Source organism: Alternaria novae-zelandiae (genome assembly GCF_023758075.1).
Source record: "Alternaria novae-zelandiae strain BMP 2774 chromosome Unknown scaffold_3, whole genome shotgun sequence".
NCBI lineage: Eukaryota > Fungi > Ascomycota > Dothideomycetes > Pleosporales > Pleosporaceae > Alternaria > Alternaria novae-zelandiae.
In genome coordinates, this window is record NW_026056963.1 from 1,665,072 (window position 1) to 1,679,651 (window position 14,580).

The 14,580-nt window shown below is 52.3% G+C and overlaps 7 protein-coding genes across 7 annotated transcripts; 2 read left to right on the forward strand and 5 right to left on the reverse strand.

Annotated features, from left to right (window-relative positions):
• Window positions 1–61: 61 nt before the first annotated feature.
• On the forward strand, window positions 62–1,450 carry J4E88_002512 (uncharacterized protein; the record flags this gene model as incomplete). The annotated part of the gene is made up of 2 exons (XM_049396173.1): window positions 62–65; window positions 183–1,450. 2 exons carry the CDS (start codon window positions 62–64, stop codon window positions 1,448–1,450), a joined length of 1,272 nt encoding a protein of 423 aa, XP_049258577.1.
• A 1,388-nt stretch (window positions 1,451–2,838) lies between these two features.
• Window positions 2,839–3,934, forward strand: J4E88_002513 (uncharacterized protein; the record flags this gene model as incomplete). The annotated part of the gene is made up of 2 exons (XM_049396174.1): window positions 2,839–3,326; window positions 3,379–3,934. The coding sequence occupies 2 exons, from the start codon at window positions 2,839–2,841 to the stop codon at window positions 3,932–3,934; spliced, it is 1,044 nt and encodes a 347-aa protein (XP_049258578.1).
• Window positions 3,935–4,105: 171 nt separating this feature from the next.
• J4E88_002514 (uncharacterized protein) lies at window positions 4,106–7,129 on the reverse strand (the record flags this gene model as incomplete). The annotated part of the gene is made up of 2 exons (XM_049396175.1): window positions 4,106–5,136; window positions 5,653–7,129. 2 exons carry the CDS (start codon window positions 7,127–7,129, stop codon window positions 4,106–4,108), a joined length of 2,508 nt encoding a protein of 835 aa, XP_049258579.1.
• Window positions 7,130–7,356: 227 nt separating this feature from the next.
• On the reverse strand, window positions 7,357–8,757 carry J4E88_002515 (uncharacterized protein; the record flags this gene model as incomplete). The annotated part of the gene is made up of 1 exon (XM_049396176.1): window positions 7,357–8,757. The coding sequence occupies one exon, from the start codon at window positions 8,755–8,757 to the stop codon at window positions 7,357–7,359; it is 1,401 nt and encodes a 466-aa protein (XP_049258580.1).
• Window positions 8,758–9,060: 303 nt separating this feature from the next.
• J4E88_002516 (uncharacterized protein) lies at window positions 9,061–10,675 on the reverse strand (the record flags this gene model as incomplete). Its single annotated transcript, XM_049396177.1, has 3 exons — window positions 9,061–9,849; window positions 9,901–10,433; window positions 10,486–10,675. The coding sequence occupies 3 exons, from the start codon at window positions 10,673–10,675 to the stop codon at window positions 9,061–9,063; spliced, it is 1,512 nt and encodes a 503-aa protein (XP_049258581.1).
• A 288-nt stretch (window positions 10,676–10,963) lies between these two features.
• Window positions 10,964–12,121, reverse strand: J4E88_002517 (uncharacterized protein; the record flags this gene model as incomplete). The annotated part of the gene is made up of 5 exons (XM_049396178.1): window positions 10,964–11,629; window positions 11,679–11,770; window positions 11,824–11,892; window positions 11,982–12,003; window positions 12,056–12,121. 5 exons carry the CDS (start codon window positions 12,119–12,121, stop codon window positions 10,964–10,966), a joined length of 915 nt encoding a protein of 304 aa, XP_049258582.1.
• Window positions 12,122–12,358: 237 nt separating this feature from the next.
• Window positions 12,359–14,011, reverse strand: J4E88_002518 (uncharacterized protein; the record flags this gene model as incomplete). Its single annotated transcript, XM_049396179.1, has 3 exons — window positions 12,359–13,744; window positions 13,836–13,897; window positions 13,945–14,011. The coding sequence occupies 3 exons, from the start codon at window positions 14,009–14,011 to the stop codon at window positions 12,359–12,361; spliced, it is 1,515 nt and encodes a 504-aa protein (XP_049258583.1).
• Between the last annotated feature and the right edge of the window lie 569 nt (window positions 14,012–14,580).

Genomic DNA, 14,580 nt, shown 5'->3' on the forward strand with positions numbered 1-14,580 from the left:
CCATCATAGAGTCGATTCCGTTCACGATACGTCCTCGATCTATGCAGATGCCCAGGCCACGATGGGTATGTTTCCCGGAATCCAGACAGATGCAAGTGTAGCAAGGGCTAGAGATATGCTGGGTGTGACTGGTCTGTACACGAACAAGACGTACCTTCCCACATCCACTAACCTATCTGTAGTGAGCGGGCAGTCCAGTGTTGGAACCATTAAGAGCGAAAGGTCGCCACCTTTTGCCTATGACGAATGGTACCAGGGCAACCCACCTCAATGGGTGGCTGAGAAGGACAGCGAAGAGCTACTACCGTCGACTTTCTACGTAAACGGCGATAGGGCGAATGCTTTCGGTTTCGATGCGTCAGCGACTCATAGACCAGTGGCAGAACTTCCCGCGCGTAGATCGCCAATTGAACTTCCCGCTCGTGGGTCGCCAGTCGAACTTCCAGGTAAGCCAGCACACCAACGGCATACTGCAACGCTAAAGAAGCTTGAAGGTCGAACTTGGGATACGAGGTCAGAGTTGGAGGCCAAGGTCAAACGCTTCAGCGTTCGGTGCACAGAGGCACCCCCTAGTACGTCCACTCCTGCACACGACACCGAACGATTAAGCTCACGTTTCCACAAGGCTTCCGACACCATCCCGTCTTCACTTCCTGATCAGGTGGATTTCCTTGAGCGTTGTGCTGTGCCGAATTCTTGGAAAGACCCTACACCTCCTGGGAATTGCCAGTTGTGCTTCAAGTCTTACCATGACGCAGACAAGAATCCTGTCATAGCACCTCCCTGCGGTTGCTCCATGCATGATCGATGTCTCATGGACAATCTGCGTACGCTTGATGAGAAAGTCGGCAGGTGCCCAATATGCCAGGTGTACTTGTGCAACCGTAGTCTAGCCGAGCGCATCGGCAATGACATCGAACAGATCTTTGAATTGCAAGTCAATCCATTACGAGAAGAGGTCACCCTCGAATTCCCACAGCGAAGCAAGGGCATAATATGTAGTACGGAGGAGGGCGTTGCTGTCACGCAGCTTCGTCTACTCAAGGACTACGTCGATGTCCATGCCGAAGAACTCTTTCGTCTCTGGGAAGGCAATCGTGCAGAACCCGACTGGTTTGGAAGCGTAGTACGTCCCGCCGTCCAACTCTTCCAAGGGTGGAACCCCGCTATGCGAAGCCGCTTTTTCTCAAATGAGGACGCTTTCCTCAAACTCCTCGCATGGGCAGAGTTGGTGCGCTTGATGAACATCAGCTGTGCGAAGAAGAAACAATCCGGGTGTAGCGATGCACAGTTCCCACGATTGGGAGAGCTACATCGTAAGTTTCTAAAAGCCGTGGAGCGATACAACAAAGAGAAAATGGCCTGGGATACGAGTCGCTCTGGTGTTTATGAACACGACAGGATCGCGACGGATATTGTCGACGTCGCGATGAACACTCAGGTGCCGTAGACAATCATATAAAATACTACAAATGTAATTAGTTCGCATTCACCGAAGTATCACAAAGCCATGGATCCGAAAGTACATACGCGTCTTAACCCAGTCAACAGCTGGGCGATCCCGGTCTGAACTGGTCTTGCCCTACGGCACGCATAACACGTTGGCGACGTGTCACTTGATCAATACCGACTCGACAGGACGTGCGGAGATGACGATCTGTAGTATGAAAGGTTGGACGCGCCTCGGCATCGTCTGATGGCGTGACAGATGAAACAAGACGCGAGGCGAGGATCTGATTAAAAGCGCGGCGGTCCGTGCACGAAGAGCTCCACCACGTCACGTGCAACGATTGTCCAGACTCCACAAGCATCGAGCTGCGCTCTGCCCAAGACCAATGCGATACTAGATGCGACGCCCAAGTTTACTTTCACTCGGTAGTGCTATGTAGGAATCCTGAATAGGCCTCATGTTGAAGGGCAGAGTCATGACGTCATACCCACCTGTCCTCTCGAACTTCTCCTTCACACACGAACCTGAGCGCGTCGCTACTCCCACAGCTTTCGTGCCTCCACGATGGACGACCAATTCGTCCTGGGGCCACCTTCGTCAACGCTAGATGCGAGCGCACCCGTAACTTCATCCACATGAGTACCGGACGCCCCTTGCCATATCACTCGTCCGCACGATAGAGCTGCAATACTGTGCACTCAGCTTATGACCACCCACCTCTCCTAAGAGTGACGATGCCTTCACAAGCATCAACCTCACATAGCGTTCGGCAGTCGTTCCTGAGAGCACCACATGGACCAATCTCGAGGTAATCCAAGCCTCCGGCTATTCTCCCAAGGACAAAAGGCACTGGCTATAGCACGGCCACCGTATACCCTGCCGGATTAATTACTTCCAAACGTCAGCCCGCTGAACGACTGACTCCCCACATCATTTGCGCCCACCGCATTGACAGAGCAGTCGCCTTTGCTGAAATTGAGAACTAATTGCAGTACGCAATGTAACCGAAATGCTTAATTCGAAATGCCAGATGAAGGGTTCAAATACCGGTTGTCAGCCGCATTGCGACAACATCATCCCAGTCAATCGAAACTTTGTTTCTTGCCATGATGTTTTACACATCACTTCTATCCGTCGCTTTTGCGACGCTTTCTTTGATCTCGCCCACAGTTAATGGGCGTGCCATTGACGCGGTTGAGAAGAGACAGGATGGATCGCATTGGATCAACACCTGGACTAGTATGCCACAGTTGGTGGAGGCGAGCAATATGCCGCCAGCACCTTTTGTACGCGATCTGAACTTCCCCAATTAAACTCCAGAATTTCTAACATGACCATAGAGTTCCGGAAGCGTAATGCGCGATGCGACACTTCGCCAAACCCTTCACATGTCCGTCGGCGCACCGAAGATCAAGATCACCATCTCCAACACCTTTGGCGGTTCCGACCTTCCCATCACCGCAGGTTCTGTCGGTCTTCCTGCAGCTGGCGCTGCGGGCGTCAGTGGCATGCAAGCTTCGCCAATAGCAGCCATTACCGTTGGTGGCAAGTCTAGCTTCACAGTACCCAAGGGTCAAGTCGTTACTAGCGATGAGATTGCCTTCGAAGTCAAGCCTCAAAGCATGCTCACTGTAAGCTTGTACAGCCAGCAAGGGCAGAGTGGAAGCAGCATCACCGGTCATCCCGGCAGTAGGACGACAAGTTGGTTCGTGAGTGGTAACAAGATCAATGCTACGACTTTCTCTGGTACATCAAGTGTGCACTGGTACTTCGTCAGCGCAGTCCAAGCCTACGTACCAACCACCACGCGCTCTCTGATGGTCCTCGGTGACAGCATCACCGACGGGCGAGGTTCAGACGACAACAAGAACAACCGGTAAGCACTACTCGACCCCGCAAAAACTACTTCCAGTCTAATACCCCCGTAGCTGGCCCGACCTCGTACTCGCTCGTCTCCAATCTACAAACCATACCAACATCGCCGTCTGCAACCAAGCCGCCGGTGGCAACACCGTTCTAAGCGGCGGTCTCGGCCCACCTCTCCTCACCCGATACAAGCGCGACGCCATCGAGCAACCCGGTGTGAAGTGGGTCATGGTCTTCGAGGGCGTCAACGACATCGGCGGTAACGTCAATACGGCTGCTGCGCAGACATCTGTCGGCGACCGCCTCATTGCTGCGTTCAAGCAGATTGCTGCTGATGCGAAGACGGCTGGTTATACGACGATTGGTGGTACGATTGCGCCTTTTGCGGGTAATGGGTATGCGGGTATTGAGAGGGAGAAGACGAGGAAGAGGGTGAACAAGTGGATTTTGGAGAGTGGAAACTATGATTTCACGGTTGATATTGCGAGCATGGTTGCGGATAAGACGAATCCGGAGAGGTTGGACAAGAGGTATGATAGTGGTGATGGGTTGCATCCGAGTGTTGCCGGGTATCAGGCTATTGCTGATGCCTTTCCCATTGAGATCTTCAAGAAGTAGACGCTAATGGGAGATAGCGCTTGGCGTAAAATATGTTCCTCTTTCAACATTACAAGAAATCATTGCGGAAACTCGTCACTGACGTGCATTTGAAACTGAGGATATGATTCGCTCGCCACTAATACCCGTTGTTGAATGTTCGTCTTGATGAATCGCTTAGTCCGTTCGCTATCATTCCTTCGCCTTAGACTCCCAATACAAGCGGTGTTTCTCTAGCACATGTTGAAATTGAGGCTGCTCAGACACCATTCGCTGCAATCCAGCAATTGCTTCACTTGATGGCTCGCATTTGACCATGTTAAGCAAACTATCAATGAGACCATGAAGTTCACGAAACATATTGCATCGTTGTCCAGACTGCCAAAAGCTGACACAAAACTCTCGGACGCCCGGTGGCAAAGGCTCTGCTGGCATATCAAGGTTTGGTGTCAGGCCATTCGCGTGACGTCTTGCTATCTCCAGATAATCGGCATCGTGCTTGACAGCAAGATCTCGAGCTGTCTGACCGTCCGTTCTTTTAGCCTCAATATCTTCCACAGTCATGCTTTCTGCCAGTGCGGTAAGGATTGCAGGTCTGTTCTCGTCGCCTTGTTGCATTTGGCTACAAAGCCAGTGCATTGCGTTCTGACCAGACTCGTCATACAAGCGCGCATTAGCACCTTTGCCAAGGAGATAAGCGACTAGGCTGGAAGCCCCGTTTTTGCAGGCGATGTGTAACGGTGTTACGCCAGTGGAAGTCTGGATGTTGACAGCTGTTCCAAATGTTTCCACGAGTGTGATGACAGGGTTCCACACCGTCTCTTCGGAGTCGGAGTCCGAATCTTCATAAAAGTCGTCCTGAAACGAGCCATTGATCGCTAGACAGGATTTCCGTGTGGCAATATGTAGGGCAGATTCTCCGTTTCTGTCCAACATGTGATTGACGATCTCAGAAGACTCTGCAAACTTGCTGAAGACATTCCAGCAATGCCGCAGATCGGACCCATGGGATGTTGCCAGTAGATGGAGAAAGGTACGGCCATTCTCGTCAGTCTCGTTGATGGAACCACCTTCTCGTAAAAAAGTACTGAGTAGGATGTGCATGACTTCGGGCTGCTCAATGGTAGCAGCGATATGGACAGGGGTTCCACTCCATTTCGCCAAGGCTTGACCGATATCCTCTTCATCTTGATCGAAGTCACCGAAGTCACGATCCAATCCGTCTAGCATACTTTTCGTAATACGAGTAGAAGACTGGACTCTGGTTCTTGATCCATGACGAATGAGCATTTTGACAATGTCAGCTCGACTTTGGTAAGCAGCGATGTGCAAGGCTGTCTGTCCGGTCACATCTCGAGCGTTCGCATCGGCACCCTGGACTAATAACCATTCAATGACGTGCATATGGTATTTAGCTGTAGCGTAGAAGAGAAGTGTTCGATTATCACCGTCTCTGATATCCAGCTCCATGTGGCATTGGTGGTGAGCGTACTTGAGGAATGCAAGCAGGCCGTATAGGGCAGCGATATGTGCCAGCTTGACTCCTTTCACCGGTAGATGATCGCACGTTGTACGGCACTGTAGTTGCAACCATCGAGTATGATATTGGTCGGTTGAGTCAAGTATCGGATGGTAACAGTTGAGGCGATGAAGGTTTCCACCATGGCACATGTGTTCCAGGCTGTGATATATGGCGTAATGCAATAGCGGGTGTTGAACACTCATTACTTGATGGTTACTGAGATCTTCGAAACGAACATCGTCATTCTGGACGGAGTCAAAGCTTTGCAAGATCTGGTACTGGTAGTCAAAGAGGCGCCGAGTTAATCGGTCATGTGTGGCGGCTGCCTGGAGACGAAAGGTTCTCAGATCGGGATCATATTCTGAAACGTTTTGAAGGAAGTCCAACAGAGATGAATGCACCAGTGTAACGCTGGTTCTTACCATTTCGTGGTTATCTTTGTCAACCCGCGTCGCTATCGTCAATAGATCTGCAGCATAAGCTACCTCATCCTTGATCGCCTCTTCCAGGGTTTGGCCCCTCGCAGGCATTGTGCCGACGGCGGTAGCCAGCTCGACGAGGCTTAGTGGACGGAATGTGGTCGTGATCCACTGCAAGATTGCCATAACCTTGTCTCTTTCATGCTCGGAGATTGCCAACAACATGCGACGGTACATGGCATCGAGTCCACGAGGGAAAGATTCAACAGTACGTTCCATGTCGATAACCCGCACTTTCTTCAAAGCGTTGATGGCGAAGCTGATCCATAGGTAGGTTCCTTCCGATCGATCGCACAGCCTGTTCTTGATGTACTCTCGTGCTTCAGTTGGGCATTGCAAAGTGGATATACGATCGTCGACGAATTTGGAGATATCAGATCCAACATGTTGCTCGTTGTCGGGTTCAAGACGCAGTCGGGGGAATGTGTCCATTGCTTGCTGAATAGAATAAGGGTGGTTCCGGCTGACAACGAGAAGCTTCAACGAATGAGAAGAGCGTTCGGATTTCTGTTGAGGTTCAGATTTGTAGAGGCTTTCGATCTTCACCCAGAAGTCCTCGAGACCGTCTTCGTCGCACTCGTCTAAACCGTCGAGAAGGCATGTAATGGGTATGATGTTTTTGTCGTGCAACATCCTAGCGAAGATATTCCAGAGGGCTTGGAACTTTCTGTCTTCAAATAGACTAGCTCCATGCTTGTCATAGTCATCCAAGACATGCTCGAATAGCGATGGATATTGAGAGAGTAGCTGATAGATAAGGCCACGGAGGATAGATGCACCGTTGTTCCGTCCGTGATCTCGACTGCAAAAGAAGTGGACGACACGTGCAGCTGAAGATTCGCCTTTCAGACTACTGACGAGATGGAGAGAAAGCATAGTCTTTCCCTTGCCGGCATCTCCGGAGATCCATAGTAGGCCGTGCGACTTGGAGATCCAGCTCTTGTATACGTCGGTCTCCGAAACCCACTCACAGGTGCCTAGTGTTTTCGGTCCTTTGCGGTCTTCGAGCATCTGCCGATAGTCGTCTGGATCGTCCCCCAAAGCTGCCAGGAGGTCTTTCAGACATGATTTGCGCGCGGCATCCTCCTGTGTAGCCGTGTGAAAATGGTTGATGTTACCGACGTGTGAGCCGTCTCCAGTGATGATAGACCCTTGGTTCAGGGTAGACCCGTGGGTATTGTCCCCAATGAAAGTGGATGAAGCATTGTCGCTCATCCTTGGCTACTCGTCGTGTCTTGAGCATCTAGTGCCAGACATCCCGTTCTCTAATGAGTCGAAAGGTTATGAGTTTGCTGTCGACAAACTCGCATCGCGTGGTACTGCGCTGTCCCGGCTTGGCTCATAAAATCGTGCATGTTTCCGCAAACTTCCTTGTAAGCGAGAATTCTCGTTGTCGCGCAGACGACGAGCAACATCCATTTAGGTCGTGCTTGTCAAAAGCATCACCACTCAAGTTTGAAGTCCTCGGCACCCTCTTCGGTATCCGCCTTCTTCCAAAGCTCGTCTCCTCCAGCGACTCCATTCTCATCGATACCCCAAGAGTCATTCTCGACTTGCTCCCACCAATTGATCAAAATAGCAGTCAACGGCGTTCCCCAGCCAGGTACGAAGGGATTACCTATACCGCGACGATACAACACATCCTGACCCGGCTCATATGCTTTGACTTTGGTATCATCACCTCGCAGAACATGACCGTTACCCCCCAGAGGAAATGGAAGCAATAACGTGCCGCAATACGAGTAGAAGTCGTCGGGTTGAATGTATAGTCCTCCGCGATTGTCCAAAATGCTAGATCCACGTTGAGGCTTCCAATTCTCCTGGTCGCGTTCGGAAATGAGCTCGATGCCTGGTGTGCGCCATGGGAAGAGCAGAAATAGATGACTCTCAGATGTCCCGTGTTGCGGTTCTTCGAGAGTAGCATCTAGGTGTCTGTTTTGCATCTCCGCTCCTACGCGATGGATGAAGTCCTCATCAGGTACGTCGATTTGCGGTGCGATGGATTTGAACGGAGGTTTCTTAGCTCTTGAGAGGAAGGTGCGCACGAATGGCGGAATCGCTGGGTACTTATTCAAGATCTCGGTAGAGATCAAAGGTTCTTCGTGCTTCCTCCTCTTCTTGCGCTGGGGTCCTTCGTCTTGTTTCTGGTCTTCATCCTTGTGTTTTCCCTCTTGCGTCTCGGATGCAGGCATCCTCTTCGCAATGACATCAACCAATTTACCCCACACATCCAGCACCTGATCCATCTCTTTCTCCGTACACAGCTCAACTCTCCACCCCTGCGTCGCAAGATTATCAGGTTCGCCAAACCCAGGGTTCTGCGTATCTATAACAAACTTGCCAGATTCGACGCAGTCCCAATAGAGTTGTAGAACTTCATCAAGATCAGCCCACGGAAGCTTCATCTCATCGGGTGTATAAGGTGAGGTAAATGCGTCTTCCAAGTAGGTAACCTGCTGCGTTTCTAGATTGTAAACTAATCCAGCTGGATCATAGCCCGTGTTCTGGTACAGCACGATGAGATCAGCGTGGTCATCATCCCAATCCTCCCATGATTGGGTTCGCAAACCGTAACGACCGTGAGGGTTCACAATGCCAACGAGGACTGGGTTGAAAGCCAGATGGTTACTGGCTTCGTTGGGTACGACTAGATCGATGCCAGATAGGAATTTCGTCAGTTCGTCATCAAGATCGAATTCGAAGCCTGGGGAAGCTGGATCTAGTGAGTGTACGGCGAACCAGTTGCGCTGGATGATGGGTTGGTGTTCGGGTGGAAGGTGCGAGCGAGCATGGGCGACAATGCGATTGTGCAACTCGATGGACTTTGCGACGTCCCAACTCATGCTAGAAGTGATGGCAGAAGAAAAAGTAAGAGGTTGTATCCAAAGTACCATGGAATAAGTTGAAGGTTTCCAGGCAGAAGCTTGCGCGAGTGTCGAAGGAGCCGGGTAGCCGAAAAACGCACAGATGTCATGGCGCGTAGGGAAGCTGCTACTGCCTAACCCGGATAATCAAGACGAGAAGTCACGAAAAGTAGATCGACTGGTATTCAAGTATAGACGCTACAGAGCATAACCGCAACCATGCCATGCCATCATGACCATATAATCACCAACCATAAACCTATCAAACACCCAAACAACCCATCACTCCTCCATCTTCTCCCCACCAACCACCCCCGCATTCCCCTCCCCCAAATGCTTCAGCAGCCAACTCCTCTTAAAATACGTATTCGGATGCACAATCGTATCCAAATCATTACTACTCCAACTCCCCTCCTCCTTAACCTTCTTAATCTCCTTCTTGTGACTCCACTCAAACACACGATTGCACGCAACATGATACCTCTGTTTCCCCACATCCTCTTTAACCGTCTTGAGCACATCTCTATCATTGACACCAACGCGCTGCAACATCGTGAGCAGGTTTTCGGGCGTGAACGTGCGGTAGGGGCAGCCGTGCGATTGACCAGCACCAGGCAGGGCCTCGGTGAGGAGTTTCTGGCAGGAATACGGCGTGTAGCCGCGGCCGCGACGGTTTGCATCGCCGCCTACGTCGCCGTAGGCGTGGCGGATGTTGTATTTGTATTCTTTTTGGAATTTCTCGTCGGTGATGAGCTTGAAGCTGCGGCGCCAGAAGACGAGGCATTCGTCGAGGCTGAGGCCGATGCCTTTGAGGAAGAGGGTGTATTGCAGACGGCCGAAGTGTTTGAGGTGCGAGTCGTCGCGCAGTCTGTTGTGCAGGTTGCGCATGCAGAGGGGGAAGTGTTGGGAGAGTGTGTCGATGCTGTTTGCGGTGATGGTGGAGAGACCGTCGATGTTGGCGTCCGAGGTGGAGTAGGCGGCGTCGGGCGTTGTGAAGGATTGGGAGAGGTGGGCGAGGATGGGGGCGAGGCGGTCGTCTTCGTCGAGGCGGGGGAGGGCGCGGGCTGTCAGCTACATGTTTGTTAGTAATGCCTCCCGTGATGTGTATAGCGGAGTCCATACCTCTAGTGCCTCATCGAGCTTCTTCGTAAACTCAGCAACCACCAGACTCATTTGCTCTCGTTGCGGAACATACGCCATTCCCCTCTTCAACAGCACCTTCCGTTGCGCAACAAGTTCAGGTACCCTCTCCCAATCAACCTTGAACCACTCCTGGTCCTCAGTCTTCTTGATACCACTCGCCGCATGTAACTCGTCCCTCAACTCCCGCTTCTCATCTTCCTTGACCTCTGTCCAATCCAGATTCAGGCTGTTCACAAATTGTTGCCTTTCTCGTAGATCATCATCCTTGAACCGCAGCGTAAACAGCATAGTCTCTAGCCGCGAAAACCGCCGTCGCAGGTCCTCTGTTGACGAAAACGCAAGGCGCAGTATGAAGTGTGAATAGTGGTCTCTCCTCCGCTCTTCTTGTAGTTTCTGACTTCTTGAGGAATCCGATCGCAGTGGAAGGTACTTCTCCAGTATGCTCTTCATGTATTCGGCGGTCTCTTCGGGGCCTTTGTTGCGGAAACTGCAGGCTTCCAGTTCGGAGAGGACTGTGTCGCACGCTGTTAGCAATATCCGGCAGTCATCATGAGAAGTGCATACCCTTCAGTCTGTTGATTGCCCATGTCTCGAACTCTTCCAATGTGATCTCTGCAGTGGGTGGCAGCGTGTAGAAGTTCAGTCGGTGTTCATAGTTCTGCTGCTGGAACTCTGCTTTCTTAAATTGTTGCCTCTTAGGATCGATTTGCGCGCGTCGCTTGGGGTCAACTCGAGAGTAGTCGTGGCGGATCATGATGTTGAGGTTTCGTGCGGTGTTCGGCGGCTTGCACGTCTCCACGGTTGATGGGGGTGTTAAAGTGGCAGGCGCGTTCGCGTGCACGCGTAAAGCACGCTAGCCACATGTAGCGCACGCGCTGTTCGCGTGTCTGATTGGGTCATCATTACTTGCCATGTTCCCAGACCCAGCGGTTCAGAATGGCATGCGAGTCTTAGCATCGTTTCCCTGTATTCTATACCGAACCCTATCTATGCCCTTGCAACCCTGCTTCTAGGTGCAGCCCTGCTCTCCTCACATCATTGCTCAGCCCATGAGGTCACCCAGCGCGTTCACATAAGCCATGGGAACAGTTGTCGCACCCTCAGCCAGGAAGTCCTCCTTCTTGCTAACGCCAGTAAGCACAGCCAGAGTCCCGCCCAGCTTTCCATCAATACCGAACTGGATATCCGTGTTCAGTCTGTCGCCCACCATGCATGTTCTACTTCGGTCGAACTTGAACTTGCCTTCTATCGCGTCCATCATCGCCTGACTCGGCTTACCCAAAGACAACGGGGCTCGACCAATCGCTCTCTCAAGCGCAGCGCCTGATGCACCAGCACCAGGGAACAGAGAGTGCGCATTTGGCAATGTGCTGTCGATGTTGGTCGCGAGATATACCGCGCCACGTTGTAGGTACTGGAACGCGATTGCCGTCTTCAAGTAGTTGGAGTGGAAGTCCAGACCACTCAGCACCACGCCGACATCTGGATCGAGCAGGCTGCCATTTGCAATAGCCTCAAAGTCCTCTGGCTGCCGGAACTCACGCCGGTAGGCAGGGTCTGTACCACCAATGTATGGGACACCTTCAGCTTCGAGCTCCTGTTCTACGCCTGATTCTCCTAGCACGAATACCTTGTTCTTCGGCGTGGGGAGCTTGAGGATGCGAGCGATGTATACGGCGGCGCTGTAGGACGATCCGAAGACTTCTTCCTGATATCGTGTCAGCCGATGGTCATACTCTGGGCTCCGGCTTACTTACCACCTGGGCGGGGATACCAAGTTTTTCAAACTTCTTCTTGTAGTCTGCACGCGACTTGGTGCTGTTGTTCGTGACAAAGACGAGTTGTTTCCCTGGGTTTACTTAGTAGGAATGTCATCATGCTGCCTAGAGGTGAGCGTCTTACCTTTACTCCTCAGCATCTCGAGGGTTTCTGGGACCTTCTCGTATAGGTGATCGCCGGACCAGAGGACGCCTATCCTTCGTCACGATCAGTAGATGGCCACAGGTGCTATAGCGATCGGGAGCAAGAGCTATCGACGTAGAAAGAAGGTTGGCGCATACCATCGCAGTCAAAGAGGAAGACCTGGGCATCTCGTCAGTGAAGTGTTTTGCAACCGCAGACTTGAGGCGCATACATCGAATCTGTCCAAGAATTCGTCTATGGCTTTCTTGTCACCAGACAGGAACTGAGAGTTTGCCATAATGCCGATTGCCTCGTTACGGTTCCCGCGTCAGTAAACACGGACGAAAGATGACACTGGTGGGGTGCTTGGCGTGGACCCTGAAATCCAGCGGAACGATACCGACGGATTCCGAAGTCCACAAGGTACTCATCACACAACCTCCCATTGATTTGCTCAGCATTTCACGCTTCAATTCGTTCATTCATGCTATGTTTTCTTGTGACACTATGTTCATTATAGCTTCGATCGATCGAGTCAGTCCACGATAATCTTCTTCTCAAGCTCCTCGAAGTTCTCAAAGAAGCTGTCGAAGAGGTTTACGGCGTGCTCAACATCATGCGCACCACCAGTCTCACGGATGCTGTGCATGCTGAGTTGAGGGTTACCCAGATCAAGAGTACGCGCGCCCATGGCCGCCGACAGCATAGGCCCAATGGTGCTTCCACACGAAGAGTCGTTACGAACAACGAAGAGCTGGAGCGGAACACCCTCCTTTCCTGACTTCGCGTTGTAAGAAGCCGCTTTGGCACGGCGGGCTGCTTCTTGGAGCAGAACGATACCTGGTGAGTTGGTAGCGTAACGCGCGTTGGCGTTGATCTTGATAACAGTTCCCTTGTTCATCTCAGGCCTGTGCTGAGCCTCGTACTTGGCTGGGTAGTTGGGGTGTACGGAGTGTGCCATATCGGCGGAGATCAAGAAAGAAGTGGCGAGCGTTTGCTCGTAGGCGGTAGCAGTGTCTGCCTCGACCTTGTCGTACGATGCATCGGAGTTGCTCTCGGACGCTGGCAATACCGAGAGACGGCGAATGACAGCAGGTAGCAGATTGGAGTCTGCTCCCTGTGCTGTTTGGGAGCCAATCTCCTCGTGATCGAAGCATGCGATCAACCGGATAGTCGAATCCTTCTCCAGTGCCGACGAGTCGGAAAGACTCTTGACAAGACCCTCGACGCTGCAATACGTCATCATAAGATTATCCAGTCGTGGAGAGAAGATCAGCTCGTTGTTCAGACCGCCAATGACCGACTTCTGCGTATCGTAAAGGACCATCTCGAAGTCTACGATGTCACTTGGCTCAGCACCAGCCTCCTCGGCGATGATATCGATTATGTACGGGTGGTGTCTCGCGGTCGGCGCAGCGAGGGGGCCTTCGGTCTCCGCGTCGTTGCCTTCGTCCTTGGTTTCATCGCTCTTGCCCTGACGGTTCAGCTCTGCAGCGACAAGACCAGCAATGGGAAACAGCTGGGTCTCCTTGTTGAACTGGAAGTTCTCCTGGCGATCCAGGTGGATAGCCAAAGTAGGTATCCGCAGGATTGGTCGCTCGACCTTGACCAGACGCTGCTCAATGTTGCCATCCTTTGTGCGCACCATGGCGCGACCTGCAATGCTGAGGTCGCGGTCAAACCAGGTATGCCATAGTCCACCACCATATGTCTCGCAGGCTACTTGGATGAAGCCGTCGCCCGTTCGCTTGGATACAGGCTTGATGCGCAGGCAGGGAGAGTCGGTGTGGGCGCCGATCATGGCAATGGGATTGCCCGCCTTCCATTTGTTGCCGATAGCGAATGCGACGATGGAGGATGTGTTACGGGTGAGGTAGTATTTGCCTCCGGGATGCAGGGTGGGTGCCCACGAGTCGCGCTCCTGGTTATTGTTACTATCTGCCTCTACCACGGTACACATAAATGGTATCATGATACCCCACTGTTGACACTTAGACTGCATAGTTGCGTACCTTGATCTGCTTGAAGCCCGCCTTCTCTAATCTTTCCTTTGCTGACTTGACAGCGTGAAATGCTATCTACAATCAGTGTCTACTCAGGTAACGACAGCACGCGACGTACGTGTGGGCGAGGCATTGACAAAAGAAAGGAAGTCCTCGGCAGCTTTGAGGGAGGGTTTGGTCGCCATGGTTCGTACACGCGATAGTATAAACTTGGGATGTGATACAACAAGGGGTGTTGTCGGTGCGAGGTGCAGTAGTGTAATGCGCAGCTTGGATGATGGCAGCATCAAGGATTGGACACGACGTCTACAAGCTGGCCGCGGGCGGTGTGGGGTATCGATTGAGAGGCGATGGAGGGCACGTCGGAGGTTAGCGCTAGACTCCACTCGGTGGCCCTGCGCGACGCTGATTGGATGAGAGGACCCCAAGGAACGCGTCGTGGTGGAAGGTACGAACATCAAAACATGCGGATATGGCAGCGACGACGTGACGGCTCCTGCCCTGGCGCATCGCAGCGGCCACCCTCACCTCGCCTGCTGCTCTGTTCAGACGACATCTCCAACCCCATCTTCGCTTTCACCACTACATAGCCTAGCTGGCCCAGGATTAGCCCATTACTATTGTCTCTCCTTACAGCGCCCGCCGTGTCTCTCGTTGCTCCCCCAGCACCCTGCGCCTGTCTAGCATACAAGCTCCGACCCGCAACCACAACAAGGTCACCGCCGCCCACCCCGCCCGTTGCGCGCCCACCGCC